Source organism: Physella acuta, unplaced genomic scaffold (genome assembly GCF_028476545.2).
Source record: "Physella acuta isolate Inbredline_101_S28 unplaced genomic scaffold, ASM2847654v3 ptg001237l, whole genome shotgun sequence".
Classification (NCBI taxonomy): Eukaryota; Metazoa; Mollusca; class Gastropoda; family Physidae; genus Physella; species Physella acuta.
Window position 1 is genome coordinate 418,715 of NW_026732753.1, and position 18,838 is coordinate 437,552.

Sequence of the window (18,838 nt, forward strand, 5' to 3'; positions counted from 1 at the left end):
CAACCTTCACTAGATCTATTACTGGTGGGTGTGATCTCATTAGGAGCTCAGATGTATGAATAGATCAATCACCATACTTTCTTGTTTAAGTTTAAATGTTTGCCTGGTAGTATTATAATTGTGTATTTTTGTACATTTACAATGGACAAACGTTTTTTTTTTTTGGCTGTTAAAATCACTAGTTTCTGATGGCACACACCCGATGACAAGGAACGAATAAATATGACTTTGGTCCCATTAAAATTCAAAACAAGCATAGTATCAAGATTTTTCTGGACATGAGTGTTGCAGGATCACAAATTTATTTAGAAAATATATACTAACCAGGAGAATACTCATGCTGAATATAGATCATTCCCTGGATAATGGGATGGAACACAATCCTCTCCAACAAACTCATATTATTTAGATTGTGCAAGTTCAGTCATAAAAACACAAAACTTGACCAAACAGAAGATTTAATTAATACTGGGCTTGTGGATAAAATAAATATGCTAAGCACTCCTGTTAAAGTTAAAAGCAATTTTTTTGGAATGCAAGTTTTAATATTATAATGTAATTCAGCTATACTTTCTAATTCTATACTTGTACTTGTTGATTTCTCAATTTTTACAAGCTTTTCCTTAGTTCACAATGTCCAATTGTGGAAAATCTTGTAACTTAACGTAGGCACTCTCAATTTTGTTCCCTAACTTTCCAGATACATTCGTCTTTGATTGCATTGCAAGAACATACATTTTTTTAAGTTTAACTAGACAGACAATTTAATTATTTCAATCTTCAATAATAAAGGGAAGATAAAAGAGTAACAAGCTGTCAAGGGGAAACTGTCAAGAGTTGACGGATTTCTCACCTGCTCTGCGAACAACAACTGGGTAGGAGCAGATAACTATCTTTTGAAGATCACAAGATACTGGTTAAGCAAATATTTTCAGTTGTAGCATATCCTATTTGCAGTGCAATTAACATTAGAAGCTCAATATATTATTATAAAGATTTTTTAGTTTTTTTTCTATATAAAAATGTGTATTAGGTGATTCTACTTTAAGCTGGTACGTCACATTAGGTGAAGGTTAATCATTTTAAGTAAGAGCCCCAGAAAATTGGAACACTTTTTAGTTTTCAGTTCAACATTTTATGTCTGCTTACACATGTTCTCAATACCTGCTAGATATAATTGTGACTGGTCATTGCAAAATTCTTATTCAGAATAGTTTTATACCAGAGTGGTTGTTCATTTAGAACTGGCTGTGCAAATATTTTAACTTGTATGTTAAGGCAGGAGGTTTATACAAAAACAAACAATTTTCAAATGTAAAAATCAATCATTTTAATAAGTATCAACTGGAAAATTGTATCACACTGATTTCAGATTTGTGATTTTTTCATCAAAATGTTAACATTCTGTCTGCTATTCATTCAAACACAACAGAACTATTATTCTTCATCTTGTGCAACTCCATCAGGATTCTTATAGTGCTTGATGTTTGCCATTATCCAGAACATGGGGGCAACAATCGTCAAACACATGCCTCCTCCAACAGTAATTTTGCTCTATGAAAAAAAAAAGAAATCTAGCAATATGAAACAATATTACTTAATTTTTTTATATAGGGCAGGACATTGACCCCCTCCCCCAAGACTATTGTAGGGCATTCTTCTCCCAATATGGATTACAATATGACTGGATACCCATATACCACCTAGATCTAGTTAAAATTGAAATTATTCACAAAAGATACAGACTAAAGAACACACTAAAATGCTAAATTGTCGATTTTTTTTGTAATGTAAAGTATTTCAAGCTACACATCATGGACTATTGAGTTTAAAATTAAAATCATCGCTAAAACCCAAACCATCCATGACTTAGGTCGGGTTTTCTACTTTAAACTACACAAATGTATTGTTAACACTGGCAACAAAATGTTCAATCACGTGACCCTTTATATTTAACAGATAAAAATATTCGGCAATTCTAAAAAGATTATAAAAATATGTTGTTATTAATTTTCAAAGTACCACTCTGTCAGAAAACAAAAAAATATTTGAACTAAGCAATCAGAAAAAATTAAGACTCTGCAACAAAGTGAAGTGGGGTTTAGTTCATCGGGCGAAACTGAAAAATTACATGGACGTCTAATTATTGAACGGAGTTATAGTGTTAATAATAAATATATACTGAAGAAATAAACTATTCTAATATTGTATAAGCCTAGCTCTAGGAGTGGTGGATAGTGGTAGTAGAAAAATAAAATAAAAAATAAATAAATAAATAAATAAATCGAACTTTAGATTTTTGTGTATTATGACAATATTTGCACATAATTAACATGCCATGCTTTTTAAATTACAGAGGGTAAGTATACCTTGTTAAAAAACTGCAATCTTAACTAATAATTCATATTTTACTTTAAAAAAAGATAAAAATGATTATGAATGAGGAAAGCGCAATGCATTCTATTTTTAGATATGACGCGACATAACTAATAAATCTAGCCAAATGATTTGTTTTCAGCACAAAGATTATAATAAAATGGCATTATAAGGGGGGTCATGTTTCTGGCATACTGTCCACACATACGGATCTAAGAATTATTCCCAGACGTTGTCACGTATATAAAGCTAAGACTCTGAACCATTACTTCATCACACACTGGTTAATATTCATCATGTAGTTTAGAAGTTATTTGATTTTAAGTTCACGTTAACACAAGAATAAAAACAGCCACTTTCACTAAAGCGCTGCTTGCAAGATAAATAAAGAAATTAGGTCAAAAGTACACCTTACTATTCTTGATTAACAGACTTAATTAGAAACGGGTAATTCCAAATACTAAAATTAACAATGGCTTCAAAATCATTGGTTTTATCCCTCTAACTCTTAATTAAAATGAAACCGTGCCTCCCCATCTTAGTAAATAGCTTCGAGAGCTTGTGCCATGAGATAATATAAACAAACAAACCCGGAAGCCGTGAACTGAATGGCCTACGTTATGTTAATGTTTGCATTTCCTTGTTTTGTTTTGGGTTAATTACATAATTCGAAAAGTAATAGATCTATATCTCCTAAACCTGGGCAATGCCGGGTATATGCTGATTACTTAACACACAAGACATGGTTCTTTACAGATAGGTTTTTCACAAAGGCCAGTGCAGGGCCTGGCCGGCTAGTATAGACCAAAATTAAAATAAATTTTTACTAGATCTAGATCTCTAGATCTCGAATCATTAATGGCAAAAATGTCTCTAATTTAATACATTAGCCTAATAAATGGGTAAAACTTCATTTTAGCTTATTTTATTCGCCGCTTCACGTTCACCTCCAGTGGAGCGTATTTTATAAATTATGAAATTATAATATATAGGCTAGGCATTTTGATGAGAATTTCAGAATGATTTTTTAATTTAAAATGTATCAATAATAGCTAGCACACTAGTAAACTAAGCCAATTTAGCATATTTAAACTTTCTGTGCAAAGTCATTATTACTGAAAAAAATTCCAAAGTCAGGTCAGCCTGTGGCACCCTCCACTGAACTTGACTAATGGAAAAAATATTTGACCTGTGACCTTCATTAAAACAGAATTTACCCTTTTTTTTAAAAATTATTAATAAACATGTGCTTAATCTTACCCAATAAGTAATAGGCCTACATATTTGAAAATTAATTTTAGTTACTGTTATAAAGTGAGATAAACAGCTTAATACACATGCTTTCTTGAGGGGGTGTGGCACATCGCAATTATAACTTTATATTTGTGTTTTATGACTATATTTGGACACAATCAGCATGCTATGCTTTTAAAATTGATAAATGGTAAGTATAACAAGTTACAAAACCTGCAATCTAACTAATAATTCATACTTTCAGTTTAAAAAATAATAAAAACAATCATCAATGAAGAAAGCGTAAACATTCTATTTTTAGGTGTGACATAAAAAAACAGTCATACATCTAGCCAAATGATTGGATTATTGCGCGGCACACATTTTCCTGCGCCTCGTTTTCACCAAACAAGATTATAATAAAATGGCATTATTGGGGGGGGGGGGGGGGGGGGAGAGATTGTAGGAAAAAAAGTCACAGGAAAAAAAAACACAGAAAAAAAGTCACAAATATATATTTGCATGGGATTTGTTAATACTTTTATGTATAAAATATTCAGAGAGTGCAAATTAGTTTAGGATTAATTGAATGTAATGTAATGTGTGTAGGTTGTATACGCATAGTAATTTTTATAATTCATCTAAAAATATTTAGTATGAATTATGTAGATTGTAATTATGTTAAACATAATATTTATAGCATTTAATAGAATGTCCATGGTTTTCATCGTGTTTTTTTTTAAATTAAATTACTGTGAAATGGTAAGGTCATCTGAATTACTGCCCTCAAATCATGGCAAAGTAGTTATGCTTAGTTCAACCACCTTTACTGCCCACATTTATCACGTTCATTACATAAAACTTAGGATCAAAACAGAGAGCCGACAAGGTTCAAAGGCTGTCATTGACACAAAATATGTTCCGACAATGCCTACTGAGGGAAGGCCGACCAGAGAACTGCCTACGGCAAAACATATGCAAAACACAATGATGTGCCTAAATTTCTTTTATAGTTAACTTTTCTACCGCGTATTTAACTAAATACATAACATAAGTTGAGATTGTTGTGTAAATTATCTTAGAGTATTTTTACTTATAATTTTTATAAATCATAGTGCTTTTAACGTCTATAAATAATTTAAGCTATCTAAAAATACAACCCACAACAATAAACATACAAAATTTTACAATTCTTAACAAATAAATCAAAATATTTCTAAAAAGTTTTTGTGTGACTTTTTTTCTGTGACTTTATTTCTGTGACTTTTTTTCCGATAAAATTTTTCCATTTTTTTTCCGTGACTTTTTTTCCTAGCAAAAACTGACTTTTTTTCTGTGCTTTTTTTTCCTGTGACTTTTTTCCGTTCACCAGGGGGGGGGGGGGGTGGTGATCGTTTTGCCACGAACATCTCTCATAAACTCCATAACTTATTACCAGTTAAATTTTAATGTGTGTAAAATTTATGCTTTCAAGTTTTATATGCACAGTCTGGTTTGCTATGGAAGCGTTATTTTAGAGTTATTTGATTTGACATAAAACTATTTTCACTTTGCCGCCGCTTGCGAGACAAACAAAGAAATTAGGTCAACAGTACATTTGACAATTCTTAAATAACAGACTGAAATAGAAACGGATTTCTAAAATTAACGATGGCCTCATAGTCATTAGTTTTATCCCTCTACTGTTTAGAGAAAGCAAAACTCGTCACCATTTTAGTAAGCGCATGAGCCGTGAGATGCCACGAAAATTACAAACCCGGAAGCGTTGAATCGAACAGCCTAATATAGGCCCTATAATATAATAAGATACACTATCTATAATAATCTAGATCTATATAGATCTACTATAGGCCTACTACACAACCGAAACACACATAAACGTTAGGAAAACAATGAATGGTAATCTATCGTTTTGGGTACGTAAAATCGCCTGCGATTTGTAATGTGAAAAACAGGTGACTCCTTAAATTTTAATTATTATTTCACATTTTGAGGAGGATTTATGTTTTAAAAAATTCAAAAATGTTTCCTTGATTCATTTATGTACCTGTTTTTAAACAATTGAATTAAAACTTTTCCGTAATAAATGAAGACTAGCGATGTTTCCAACAGATGCAACCATGCTCATTTACTATAGCAGCCATCTTGTCTAAGTTTTATTTTTATAAGCTTTTAGCGCCAGATTCAGGGGGAAGCCACTCTATTTTACAAATGGCTGCTGTTTATATAGCAAATCTTGCTCTCAGACACTGCTGTTTAAAGTTAATTTCTGGCCTATAGGCCTATCGATATATTTAGCCATTGATTTAGGTTTATTATTCATCTATCTACAATATTTGGCACAAATATATCACAATATACTTCTATTACAGCCTTGACAATGAGGTAACGTTTTCGTACATAAATAGCTGCTGGCATTTTACGTACCCAAAACGATAGATTACCCAATGAATCATTAAAATTTAAAATTTAAATCATTAAAAAATAAATGTATTTACTATTAGTATTTACATTTACTATTTATATAGGCTAGAGATACTCACTAATTTTAAATTTCGTTATTTTTCGATTTAAACATTACCAATGGAAACTAGAGATCAATCTCTAATCAATCAAATACTTAATTTGTTGAAAATAAACTCATTTGGAGCTTAATTACTGATTTTTATTAATTGGCCACTCCAAGCATTGCAAGCCAAATAATCCGTGACAACCAGATCGCCATTACTTTTCTGAAGAGACGAACTCTGCAGGGTTGACCTTGCAGCTGATTTGATTTTAGCAGAATATGCACAGTACATTTGATTTTATTACCACATTTCTATTCGTATGGACACTGTCTTCGTCAGAATAAAAAATCACATAATGGAATTAGATCTAGATCTAGAATTTTTAAATATTTTTGTTTAATTTTTTTTTAAATGGAAGGGTGTTTAAAAAGGAAAACTAAATTCAAATTAATGAACAACATGTTCAAGAATATATAGTATAGATCTAATCTTTTTAAAGATATTCAATCCCATGCATGTTTTATTAACTAGTGTAAGTGTTTTAGAAATGCTTAATTAGGGCAATTCATAAAATATAGCGATGTCATTGTAAAATTAATCTAACCCTCTTCTCTCACTTCACTTGGGACAGGTGTGTTATTTACAAACTTTTGTCTATGCTCAGTTTAAAATGTAAAGATTTGTAAGTATTTGATTTATTTTAAAAAACACTGCAATAGCATTCAAATTCATCAAGTTAGCGAGAAATACATTCTAAACAGCGTCACGGGCAGTGCGCGTGACAGACATCTCGCTCGCTTAGTTTTGTCAACCAGAAAAGTTAGCCTATCAAATACAATTAATTAGGCCTATAAAATAAAAAGAGGCCAATCGCATTAAAATGATCGCCTGTAAGCGAAGATATATGCAAATTACAAACATCGCTAGCCCGCCTGCGTTATTTTGTCAACCAGCGAGAGAAAACTCACAGCACAGTGTGCGCATGCGCTAAATCTAGTCCAAGTACTTTGTTATCCCAAGTTATAGGCCCTAATTAGTATTATAGGTCTAGATTAATATAAAGTTCAAATTAAATGTATTTAATTAAGATGTGTGTCTATTTGATTTTTCAAATGTCAGCGCATAAAAATTAATCACCCGAGAGCGAGAATTAGGCCTATGCCTATGCCTATGCATTCCAAACATCGACACAGGCCAAGTGTGACACACGACTCGCTCGCTCGCGCTGGAGAGGCATCGCCCGCCACAACGCCGCCGGCACAGCACACACATGTCCTAGTCCATGCGTACTTGGTTTACTAAGTACTAATTAGTAATGTAAACCTAGACTCAACGCTAAAATCATTTAATTTATCAGGCCTCTAAAATCTTAATAATATATAATAAAATATATAAATATCAGTGGCGTAGCGAGGTCGGGTGTCACCCGGTGCGGCACTTAATGGTGTCACCCCCCCCCCCAGAGGCGTAGCGACCCTTCCCGGGGAAAAATTTTCGATTAGCACCCCCCCCCCCTCAAACTTTCGATTTGCATCCCCCCTCAAGTTTTTCTCTATATATTTTGCTATTTTTTGCCTTGGTGTCACCCCCCCCCCCCCTAAATGGTGTCACCCGGTGCGGTCCGCACCCCCGCCCCCTCGCTACGCCCCTGATAAATATATTTATATAATATAAACATTACTAAGCCTAATAAATGTATCAACGAAGACCAGTGAAAATAATATTATAATTAACCTAATTAAAATTTATGAAATCAATAAGAATTAAGACAAATTAATTAAGCTATAACAAATTTGAAAACAAATAATTAGGCCTAAATAAGCACACAAAGACCAACGCTCACTACAAATTCCAGGGATCAACACAAAATTTAAAAAAAAAAAAACAGATCGTTGTGGTTTAAGGCTAAGGGCTTTTAGAGTCTTAGTATAATCCAAAAGCCAGGTGAAATATCCATAATTAGGCTTAATTAGTCTAATTACGCTAGCAAAATAAGCTGAAAAAGAGTGTCAAGTGAAAAGAATACAATTATATAATATATAAGCAGCGAGAGGATACTACTGTACAGCTTCCGTAACAATAGCGATGACGTCACAATAAAAAATTACGTGCTTTCAGTGACCTTTTTTGGCTGCCGATTTCTTAAAATGGATTCAAAATAATTACAATATTTTTTCACTAAACGATCAATCTAATAATACTCTACCTTACAGTGCCATTTAGACACGTAACAGTCCTTTATTTAAAGTTTTTAAACAACTCAAACTATACCCATGTTTCCGCTTGACCTCCATGGTCGGAAGCAAATTTAAAAAAAAAAAATCTGCCAAAAATAGCTTTGTCATCTTCAGATAGCTTAAAATACGCGAAAAAAACGCCATTTTTCGCGTGATAATTATTTTTAAACTTAATGTTAAGGTGGTCTCTCGAACAAAGCAGTAAAAATTGCCCAATCGTAGGCCCAGGTGAGGTAGCCATGTTCTGGTTAGCAACCAAGGACGCTTTAAAGTTAGTGAGCCTCGCTAATATAGGCCGTAGATGTAGATTCCAGGTCTCTAGATCTAGATTCTTAAAAACTTAATCATAATTAATTATTAGGCCTAAAAAAATAACCTAATTATAGTAATTACTAATTACTAATTATTAGCCTAATTCTAAACTTTACTAGATCTACTTTGACTTTAGTAAGTAAGGGCTAACGGCTAAGGAGTTTGTTTTTTTTTAACTTTTTACAACAACCTACCACGAAGGACGATGGATGCTTTGGAGGGCCTGAAAGAAATGTCGCTTTCTGTGTGATATTTGTGCGAACCAATGGTGCAATTCTGTTCATGGAACATTTAACCAGACTAGACATTTTCTTGAAAAGTAGATTATAAAATGAATCAGCTTTAGTACGAAACACACAGTGCAGGAGGAGTAGGTCAAATCTTTGACCGAACGAGGTGTTTAGTTGTAAGCATAAATGCCAGATAAATGTTTTACTTCGTAATAATATTAAAGATAACTTAAGTGATACACACTCAAATATAAACATATATATTATCATTACTGGAGTCAAAACACGAAACGGTATATTGTTTTGATAGCGTATATCTCTATATCATTTTTTTTTAATTTAAGGAACAATTTATTTTGACAAATTTATGTTTAAATGTTTCCAGGAAACTATTTTAACCGAAAAACCAACTAGATCCATAACCTGGCTAACTTGAGTTAACAAATATGGCTACCTAATTCAATGGCAGTCTATTGACGTCTATGTTACAGCGTTAGCCTATAGTTAACTATTGTACAATACATCTAGATCTAGAGTTCAAAGAAGAAAATTAACTTAATCGTATATTTATTCGGACAACATCCATTCACTTCGCTATCAGACATGATATTTTCTTCTTAAAGTAAGATTGGATGATTAATTGATTAGGCCTAATGATTATTGGGAAATTTTTCCTAATTATCATAGAATGATAAAATGGACCCAGATTAATCCTACAATATACCCCATTGATAAAAATATCAAATTTATCATTCTAGGCCTAATAGTTTTTTTTATATGAATTTTCAAAGTTATGTGTTTAACTTGTTATGTTTCATTGTAACCTGCATTCCAGACGTGTGATTGGCTTTAAACTTGCATACCAATGTTGCTATTAAAGATATAATGATAAAACTTTGCACATTTGTTGTACTCAATGATATAGGCAATAGAAGTCTACAAATAAAATAAAAATTAGAAAAGAGGTAACTAGAAATAATGAAGTTAAATTAAGGGGTGTAGCACTGTTCTATAGTGACTGCCATTAAGAGGATTTCCAGACTGCACAGCTAGGTTGCTATTCCATATACCATCATGAAACTTTATATATTAGGACTAGAGCATGTAAAAAATACAATCATGCAAGTAAAATAAACATAGCTAGAGGAAAACTATAAATAGTGAACTTGAATATGGTACAGCGCAATTAGACTATGATGATTAACTACAGGCTAATATGTTACACTTCTTTGTTGCTACTATAAAAATAAAGATTAAACTTTACATATTGATTCTGGTGTTAGTAATAAGAATGCTAGTATACATATTGTACAGGTAATGTATAGAGTTAGAACTTACAAGTCAAATACAGCACAATATGATCAAGATACTTAACGATTTGCCATAAACATTGGATTTGTGTCCGTGTATAACATGGTAAAAATGTTATTATTAATTTAGAAAATTTTGGTTCTTGTAATGTTTCTGATGAAAAGTGTTGAGGTGTGTTAAAACTCAAAGATTGACATTTCACAGTATTCTTATTTATAAAATGTTTAGTGAAGTTGACGTATCCTTTGATAAATTCTTAAATGACATTAATTAAAGTGTTCATGTTTTTTTCTATTATAGTTGCCTTTAACTAAAACTGTAATGCAGTGCAGCTTATAAAATTGGGCATTTTTAATTTAGGCCCTTTATAGTACTTTATAGATCTAGATACTACAGATAGGCCTGTCAGTATTTACATTAAGGCCTAATAGTTTATATATATATATATATATATATATATATATATATATATATATATATATATATATATATATATATATATATATATATTATTACACATCTCTAGACCCATTATTGTTTTAGTGTTTTCATTTCCATTTAGATCTAGATCTAGATTCTATTTTTTTAAAACTGTTTACAATAAATATAGATTTTTTTCTACTTAAAAATGCCTTTATAATCTATTTATCTGCAATTCGTTAATGCTAATTTGCTAGATCTAGTTAACCTGGTATTAAGAAGGTTAATAAAAATCTGGCTAATTTAAAATTTTATAATTTATTTAGGCAGCAATTAGGCCTAATTACATTCTTTCCATTTTTAATCTAATAATTTAGATCTACATTATAATTATTTTAAAGCCCATTTTATTGTAACAGTCCATTTAAAAACAAACAGCTATTAATTAAAAAACATCGTATGCGCATATCTATTAATATCTCGTAGCCCGGCCGCCATTATGAAATTACGCATGCTTTCTCGTTCCTACCCCTACGAGTTTTATCGCGCTACTCCTTATTGGCCCGTGCTTAAAAACCCTTCAAATCGACATTTCTATTTATCCAAATGGTTGGCATGCTATTTAAGCCTATTTTCATGCAACTTAAAGGATTATTTATATCTGAAATTTAGTTGTCAATGCGCCAGTTCGGTAGCGTCGGCATTTCGACAAATATTTGCTATTATCGGTGATCGCTTTCGGTATCGGACAATGTAAAACGGGAGCTAATTCATTTATTAGTATGTATAAAAGATGAAATTCAACTCAAATATTCACATCGAATACATTTTATTCTTCGATACCGATGGCGAGAATTAACATGTTAAAAAATGGCGAATTTCAACAAGTACGATGAAAAAGTCAGGATGTGGTCGTACCGAATCGAAACAGCGGAAGTCGAAATGCCTAATTATTAATCATTGCATAGGGCCCATTTAATTAAAAATTAAAATAACTGGATGAATCTAAATTCTAAATTAATAATTATTCTAAACAAGTTAATCAAATCTAAATAAACTAAAGATCTCTGTTTAGATTTTTTAACACAACACTGCCGACTTCTTAGATTTATTATTCTAAAGAGAAGTTTCAGTTCAGTACAGGGTCAAAGTAGTCTAGTAAAGTAAACCATTTAGATTTTAGTTAGGCTATTGCAAATTTGAGCACTTATTTATTATTGGTAATCTATCGTTGTGGGTACGTAAAATCGCCCGCGACTAGTAATGTGAAAAACAGGTGACTCCTTAAATTTTAATAATTATTTCACGTTTTGAGGAGGATTTATGTTTTGAAAAATACAAAAATGTTTCCCTGTTTCATTTATGTAGGCCGTAGGCCTACCTGTTTTTATTTTAAACAATTGAATTAAAACTTTTCCGTAATAAATGAAGACTAACGATGTTTCCAACAGATGCAACAATGCTCATTTACTATAGCAGCCATCTTGTTTAAGTTTTATTTTTATAAGCTTGTAGCGCGAGATTCAGGGGGAAGCCACTCTATTTTACAAATGGCTGCTGTTTATATAGCAAATTTAGCTCTTAGACACTGCTGTTTAAAGTTAATTTCTGGCCTATCCAATATCGATATATTTAGCCATTGATTTAGGTTTATTATTCATTTATCTATAATATTTGACACAAACATAGGACAATATACTTCTATTAAAATGAGATAACGTTTTCGTACATTAATAGCCGCGGGCGAGTTCACGTACCCAAAACAATAGATTACCTTATTATTTATTGATTTATTTGAAAGAATTTGTATTAGACTAGACTTGACTTAGACTAAAATCAATAAAGACTAGTATTAGTATTACTTGCTAACCCGGAGGCGTGGACGGTTGCTAACAACATATGGCATACAGACCGGATGCATGACTTCCGACGATTTTTCGTCTTAGTTCCAGTGACCTTCTTAGAATTACTGATTAAAATGTTTACCACGAGCAAAATGGCGGGATTTTTGCATTATAAAAACAAACCATAGGTGGCAGGGTTAAATTAAAAAAATTCTCTTGTTGGACAGCAGTATTATCAATACTCCTTTTTTTATAATACAATGTATTTATCAACTTTGAAAAGCAGACAAGAAAAACAAAGATTTAATACATTTTGGAACATGTTCCTACCTATTTAACTATTTATAGCTGTATAAGTGGATCCCTTCACTCTGGATGTATATACTGGGCATCCTTTGCAACTACAAAAAATGTCCAATTCAGTCAAATATATTCTGCTGTCTGCTAAAACTAAAGAATATAATATTTTAATACCCACTTCTCCATTTTACATTTGAAATACAAGTTTTGATTTGAAAAGCTTGGAATATAAATTCTACTCATTAAACAAAGATCTGATATATGGTTATCTCAAAGTGTGTCTCTATACTGTATTGTGTAGACTGAGCAAGGATATTCTTAATTGAATATTTTTTTGAAAATCACATTTAAGAGAATAACGTACATATGTAAAAAAGAATAGCACATAATAATAATAATTCTATCAGAGTGAGGAAAGTAATTTACTTGAGTTAAAATGTGTCATTCTTATTAATGTAGTTTTTCAATGGAAAATGATAATCAAAAGACTTCTTTAAAATTTCAGCACTTGAAATGGGAGCACAGGCATCTGCCCCTGACAGGGTACCATCTCGTTCTGCGTTTGTTCGCTCCTCGCATGCATATACAGTTTCAGAAAGTGAACCGGGATCAAAAGAAAAAAGAAAAAAAGGAGTTTCTAAATTTGCTACTCTAAGAAAAAAGCTTGTTCGTGTGCGGCGTCAAAGTAGGTCATTTGATCATGCTAAAGCTATCAGGGAAATGCTTTCAGTCTGGCCCCTAGAAGATATTAGAATTCTTGTTCAGGAATATGAGGCATCCACAGTACTTAAGGAGTTATCCTTGGCTGCTAGTCTTGCAAGACCACCTGCACATTCTCTACGTTATGATCTGTCACGTCTTTATGACTGTAAGTTCTGCACAGATGTTGATCTTATTTTTAGAAACAGCTGCTTTCCTGTACACAGAGCTATTCTCTCAGCAAGGAGTGAGTTTTTTAAGAAATTGCTAGCCCAACATCCAGAATATGGAGCCCAGGTACATGTAAAGCTTAAGATCCCAGGTGTAGATGTGAACCTTTTCTCTTCATTACTCAGGTATTTATATTCAGATGACCTGAGCAAAGACAGTCTAGAACACAGTGAACTCCTTGCTCAATTAGCAGCTGAGTTTGGTGTTCCCAACATCTTAGAGAATGATATGAAGCAACTTTTAGATAGTGGTGAACTAAGTGACGCTGTCCTGGTGTTCTCAACTGATTCTGATGTTGTAGATGCTTCTGTGTGTCATCATGTCAGTGGATCATGCCAGTGTATGACACAGAGTGGCTATGGACAGCAGAAAACATCCAGGTTTGAATTCCCTTGCCACAGGGCCATTATTGCCTCACGCTCACCTTTCTTTAGGAATTTGATCAATCGTAGAGCCAAGTCTGGAGAGGAGTTAACTGAAAGAACTTTAAGGACTCCTTCAAGAATAATTCTTGATGAATCTGTGATACCTAGGCGCTATGCTCGTGTTCTTCTGACAGCCTTGTACCAGGACAGTGTGGACATGAGCTGTGTTCTCAGGGGCAGTCCAAGCATGTGCAGCCTGAGTGAAATTCAGGCTATGGTCTCTACAGGCAGGTGTCAGATGACTGTGGTAGACGAAGCCATGGAGTTGTATCAGATTGGACAATTCCTTGATACACAGATCATATCTCAAGGTTTGTACATTTGATTTGACACAGAATGGCTTCATACTCAATTTTTATCTAATTTATATGAATTCTTCTTTAAATGTTTTAAATATTTTTATGTTTGGAGGGTTTATTTCAATAAATTGTGGTAAGAAATCCATGGATTGTTTCTTCAGCCATAGAAGTTTTTTTTGTTGTCATATATTATAAATGTATTTGATCTCTTAGGCTGTGAAGACATCATCATAGACAAACTGTCTGCAGAATCTTTAATGAGTGTCTTAAGTTGGAGTGCAGAACCCCATGGATCGCAGTGGGTTCACCGTCAAGCAATGGCATTTTTAACTGAAGAATTTTCACAGGTAAATTTCTCAAGCATTTAGAAATAGGTAGAGAACATAATGAACACATTACTAATAAAGGATGTGGGGCATGGTCTAATGTTATGACAGCATGATTATGACTGCTAACCCAAAAGTCTCAAGTTCAGATACCAGAGTTGAGTTTGTTGGGTGTCTCTGAGTCTGCCCAGCTCTGAAGGTTATCTGACCCACATTAGGAAAACAAGTTTATTGAAACATGCTCTCTACATCTGCCCCATGTGTTTTGGGCACTAATGAGAAAAGATGATAATGAACCAGGATAGATTAGTGCTTAAAAAAGTTTTAAGACACTGTTTGCTGATCTTTATTTTGTAGCCGAATTTTTTTTTTTTGTTTAATTTATTTTTAATTTACAGATTGCTCACTCACCTGTACTATTAGATATGAGCAAAGAATTTCTTAAAGAAGTATTGTCGTCAGACTTTCTACAAGTAAGTTTTCTAGTCATTTCATTTTTGTAAACAGTTCATAAAATGTTGCTGTTTGTATAAGTTGGGGAGAGTGTGTGTGTGTGCTGAATTAGTGCTGTTTATGTGCATTATTAAGATGATGCTGTTGTATTTGTCAATTAGTGTAGTGAACAGGATGTATTGGCCAGTGTCATAAGATGGGGAGAATATCAGCTGACCAAACGTATTGAAGAAAGAGGTAAATCTACAGCATCTTAAACAACTCCTTTACCATCCTGTGTGACTTGCTTCTCTTTTTCCTTTCTGGTTAATTTTTGAATAAAAAATGAATGTTAAGAGGAGTTTTATTTTTCAATGAAAGTTTATTTTTTCATGTTGTAGAGTTTTCTCAAACATTAAAAACTAATAAATGTTCTTACTAACTGCTTATGGTTTGTTCCAGAGCCCAACATTCTGTCTCATACAGCTCATAGTGTTGCAAAAAAAGGTGTGAAAAAACGAGATCTCAGTGATGTTGAGCTGCGCGAGTTGCTGTCAGAACTTTTGCCACTCGTGCGCACAGAGCACATATTGCCTGCAAATAGTGAGGTGTTGAACAATGCAATCAAACGCGGGCTGCTTGAACACCCCCTTACATTCTCACATCATGAAGAAGCTGTGTTACATAAAATTGGAGCCTGGACAGGAGTAACTAAATCTGGTGTCTTTCTCAAGCCAAGACTCTTTTTGCCATACATTGAGGAAGCCAAGGTTGGATAGCTCAGCATATTTATTTTATTTACACACTCTTTTTAATTTGCTGGCTTGGCATCAACTTCTGAAAATTACTCCCACATAAGAATTGACATTTTAAATGGAGAAAAAGTGTGGTGTGCACTATCCCAAGTAGCCTTACTTTCACATACTTAATGTACCCCAGCTTGACCACACCATCCCATCTAAAAATATATAAATGTTGTTGACTCTCTTCCTGCCAGGGTATTCTAGAAGAGCACTTGTCCCAAGGCCGAGAGTCTGGGAGCAAAGTTAGAGCCTTACACCTGTCAGCAATACCAGATACCTTGTACATGCTGGATGATAGAGATGTCTCTCTTCCACTACCATATTCTGGCTCTCCAGTCTCAACAGTAGACATCATAGCTGGCACAATTCCAGGTACCTTGGTTACCCCTCTACCTATTTGTTTGCATTCTAATCAGAAGTGAGATAAAAGCATCAACTTTAGAGATGGTTTTTTTCATCCTGGTCCTTATACCCTTACAGTTCATCAAAAAAGTAATTCACAAATTCATAAATATCTTTAAAAAGTTCAATATTTGTTGTTCAGCAAATATGGTTTGCTACTTATAGCTTCAACTTAAAGGCTGAATATAAAATGTTAGCCTCTTGTTAAACAAGATAATTCCTATATAATGTGCACCCTAGGGCAGATGGGGCAAGTGAGAAAAACAACTTTTTAGGTGCCCGCTCATTAAACCTCAATAATTGTATTTTACAACTCACACAAATCTTTTGATCAGCTTACAAAATGTATATTTACAAACTGGTGTGCCTGTATTTTGAAAAAAACCAAACAATTGCTGCACCTAAATAAATTGCTGTATTTATATTTATTATTCGTACCTCTGTGGTGAGTGTTAAATAACTAGTAGTCACGAAATCTTGTTTTTTTTTTTATGTCATGGGTGGATGATCCCGTAGTGCACATATTTTATAGACACAAACACACACTTCTCAAGTAATAGTGGGTTTCATGTGTTATAAAATTGGTGGATGATCCCGTAGTGCACATATTTTATAGACACAAACACACACTGCTCAAGTAATAGTGGGTTTCATGTGTTATAAATCCTTGTCAGTGTGAGTGTAAAATAACAATTAAAGAGGTGTTTGGCATATAGTTAAATAATTAAATTGACAAAAAAACATTGACAAAAAAAAATTTTTTTAGAAAACATTGTATACATAATTGCTGTTTACCTCATTATGTTGACATTTTTAGGCACCAACAAATTTGCTTAAATTGAGTGGCTACAGCTGTTACTTTCCTATAAGCCATTTAAAAATCACTATCATTTAAGTAAAAACTGCTTTAAAAATGCTAATAAAAAATGTTGTGTTCAGTCCCAGATAAAGCCACGTTTGTAAAGATGCTGGAGAGAGAACAGGAGTTGCAGGTATCTAAACCTGCTCTCCAAGCTACTTCACTAGCCTGCATTGACAAGAGAGCTGTGACAAAAGCTGTCTGCTTACAGATACAGCTGCGTGTGGTACGGGAGTTTGGTTTGCCAGACAGCGCTGTAGAAATTCTTCAAAACAGCCAGTATTACTACACCAACAGCAGCCACCATTGTCGCCACTTTCATCAGCACTACCCACAAGCCCAACACTTACAACATCGGCAGTATCATGTTTCTAGGAGCTCAGCAGCTAACATGCCAACCTCATCACCTTACAGGGAAATTGAGGTAACTAGACCATTTGCTAGAGGGGAGACAGAAATCTGCCTTCAAGTATTATCTCTTGATTTATCTGTTTATTTGTCATCTTGTGGTTAGTATGTCCACTGTTTATTTTCAGAGAGATCATTGTATGGAGCGTACCCTGAGTGATGTGATGCCAGACATTGCATTGGCTTCAAGTACTTTGTCACAGCTTCATGTCTATGATGGTGAGCTAGATATTGGTGACAGAAGCACGGAGCGACACCCCTCTCTTTACATTTAAGTTGAAGGAAATCCATACAAGCTATATGCACCATATCTGTGATGAACAAATGCAATTCTACACCAAGATATGCCTTAAAATCATTTCATGTGGAAAGTAGAATTGAGCACAGACCTAGAATATTTGTCACATAAACCATGATCTTCTAATAAAATTTTAACTTAATGTAAAGGTAAATCAGGCACATTTTTCAAAAGTTTATGGTGTTGATCAATTGGTTTCTTTTTTTGGGAGCTTCAGACATAACTTACAGTATTTCCCTGATACTAAACCCCCTTTAACCCTTTACAGTCCTATGCACCAGAGATTTTTCTTAGTGATACAGTTGTATGCGCCTGCACTGTAGAGAACATTTATTTATGTATTTTTGTAATGAAAGTCTTGACAGTAGCTTGATTTTGGAGATACCTGTGGAAGTGGGAATCCATGAATTTTAGTTTCATCTTTTTCACTAGCAGTTAATTTTTTTTTTACATTTAAAAATACTGACAATATAATTGATTAATTAAGCTAATTTTAATGCTTGTGCTGGTTTATTGGGCTTTTATTATAATGTAGCTACTATAGTGATATCTGATATACCATAAGAAAATAGTTTAATTTTTTTTTAGCAATTTAAAGGTTTTTTATAGAAATAATGTACAAGTACAAGGTATAGTTTTTTGTTTTTTTATAATACATTTTTCTGGAATTAAAAATATTTTTATTTATTATTTCAAAAATTACCAAACTATTGAACCTCATACATTATTAATTTTGACCTTTTTCCTCTGCAATGCTTTTTATCTTAATCTATGTTTAATAGTTTTAAATAATTTTTTTAAAATTGTGATTGAAAAATACATTTTTTCATCTGGCCATATAGGAAGCAAAACTTTTTATTCCCGGACTGTAAAGGGTTATGGT

At 33.1% G+C, this 18,838-nt stretch overlaps 1 protein-coding gene and 1 long non-coding RNA gene across 2 annotated transcripts; one reads left to right on the forward strand and one right to left on the reverse strand.

The window, feature by feature from the left end:
- Positions 1–1,313: 1,313 nt before the first annotated feature.
- On the reverse strand, positions 1,314–9,091 carry LOC131957406 (uncharacterized). The gene is made up of 2 exons (XR_009389105.1): positions 8,863–9,091; positions 1,314–1,554 (listed from the first exon to the last, which is right to left on the reverse strand). It is a non-coding gene; the product is annotated as an uncharacterized LOC131957406 (long non-coding RNA).
- A 243-nt stretch (positions 9,092–9,334) lies between these two features.
- On the forward strand, positions 9,335–18,750 carry LOC131957372 (BTB/POZ domain-containing protein 7). The gene is made up of 9 exons (XM_059322128.1): positions 9,335–9,520; positions 13,279–14,439; positions 14,641–14,774; positions 15,152–15,226; positions 15,368–15,443; positions 15,648–15,955; positions 16,183–16,360; positions 17,330–17,673; positions 17,786–18,750. The coding sequence occupies exons 2-9, from the start codon at positions 13,287–13,289 to the stop codon at positions 17,930–17,932; spliced, it is 2,415 nt and encodes an 804-aa protein (XP_059178111.1). The 5' UTR covers positions 9,335–9,520; positions 13,279–13,286; the 3' UTR covers positions 17,933–18,750.
- The last annotated feature ends 88 nt before the right edge of the window (positions 18,751–18,838 follow it).

Coding starts and splice junctions, on each gene's coding strand:
- LOC131957372 (XM_059322128.1), top strand. CDS start 13,287: ATGGGAGCACAGGCATCTGCCCCTGACAGGGTACCATCTCGTTCTGCG. Junction 14,775..15,151: donor TAACTGAAGAATTTTCACAG/GTAAATTTCTCA, acceptor TTTAATTTACAG/ATTGCTCACTCACCTGTACT. Junction 15,227..15,367: donor TGTCGTCAGACTTTCTACAA/GTAAGTTTTCTA, acceptor TTTGTCAATTAG/TGTAGTGAACAGGATGTATT.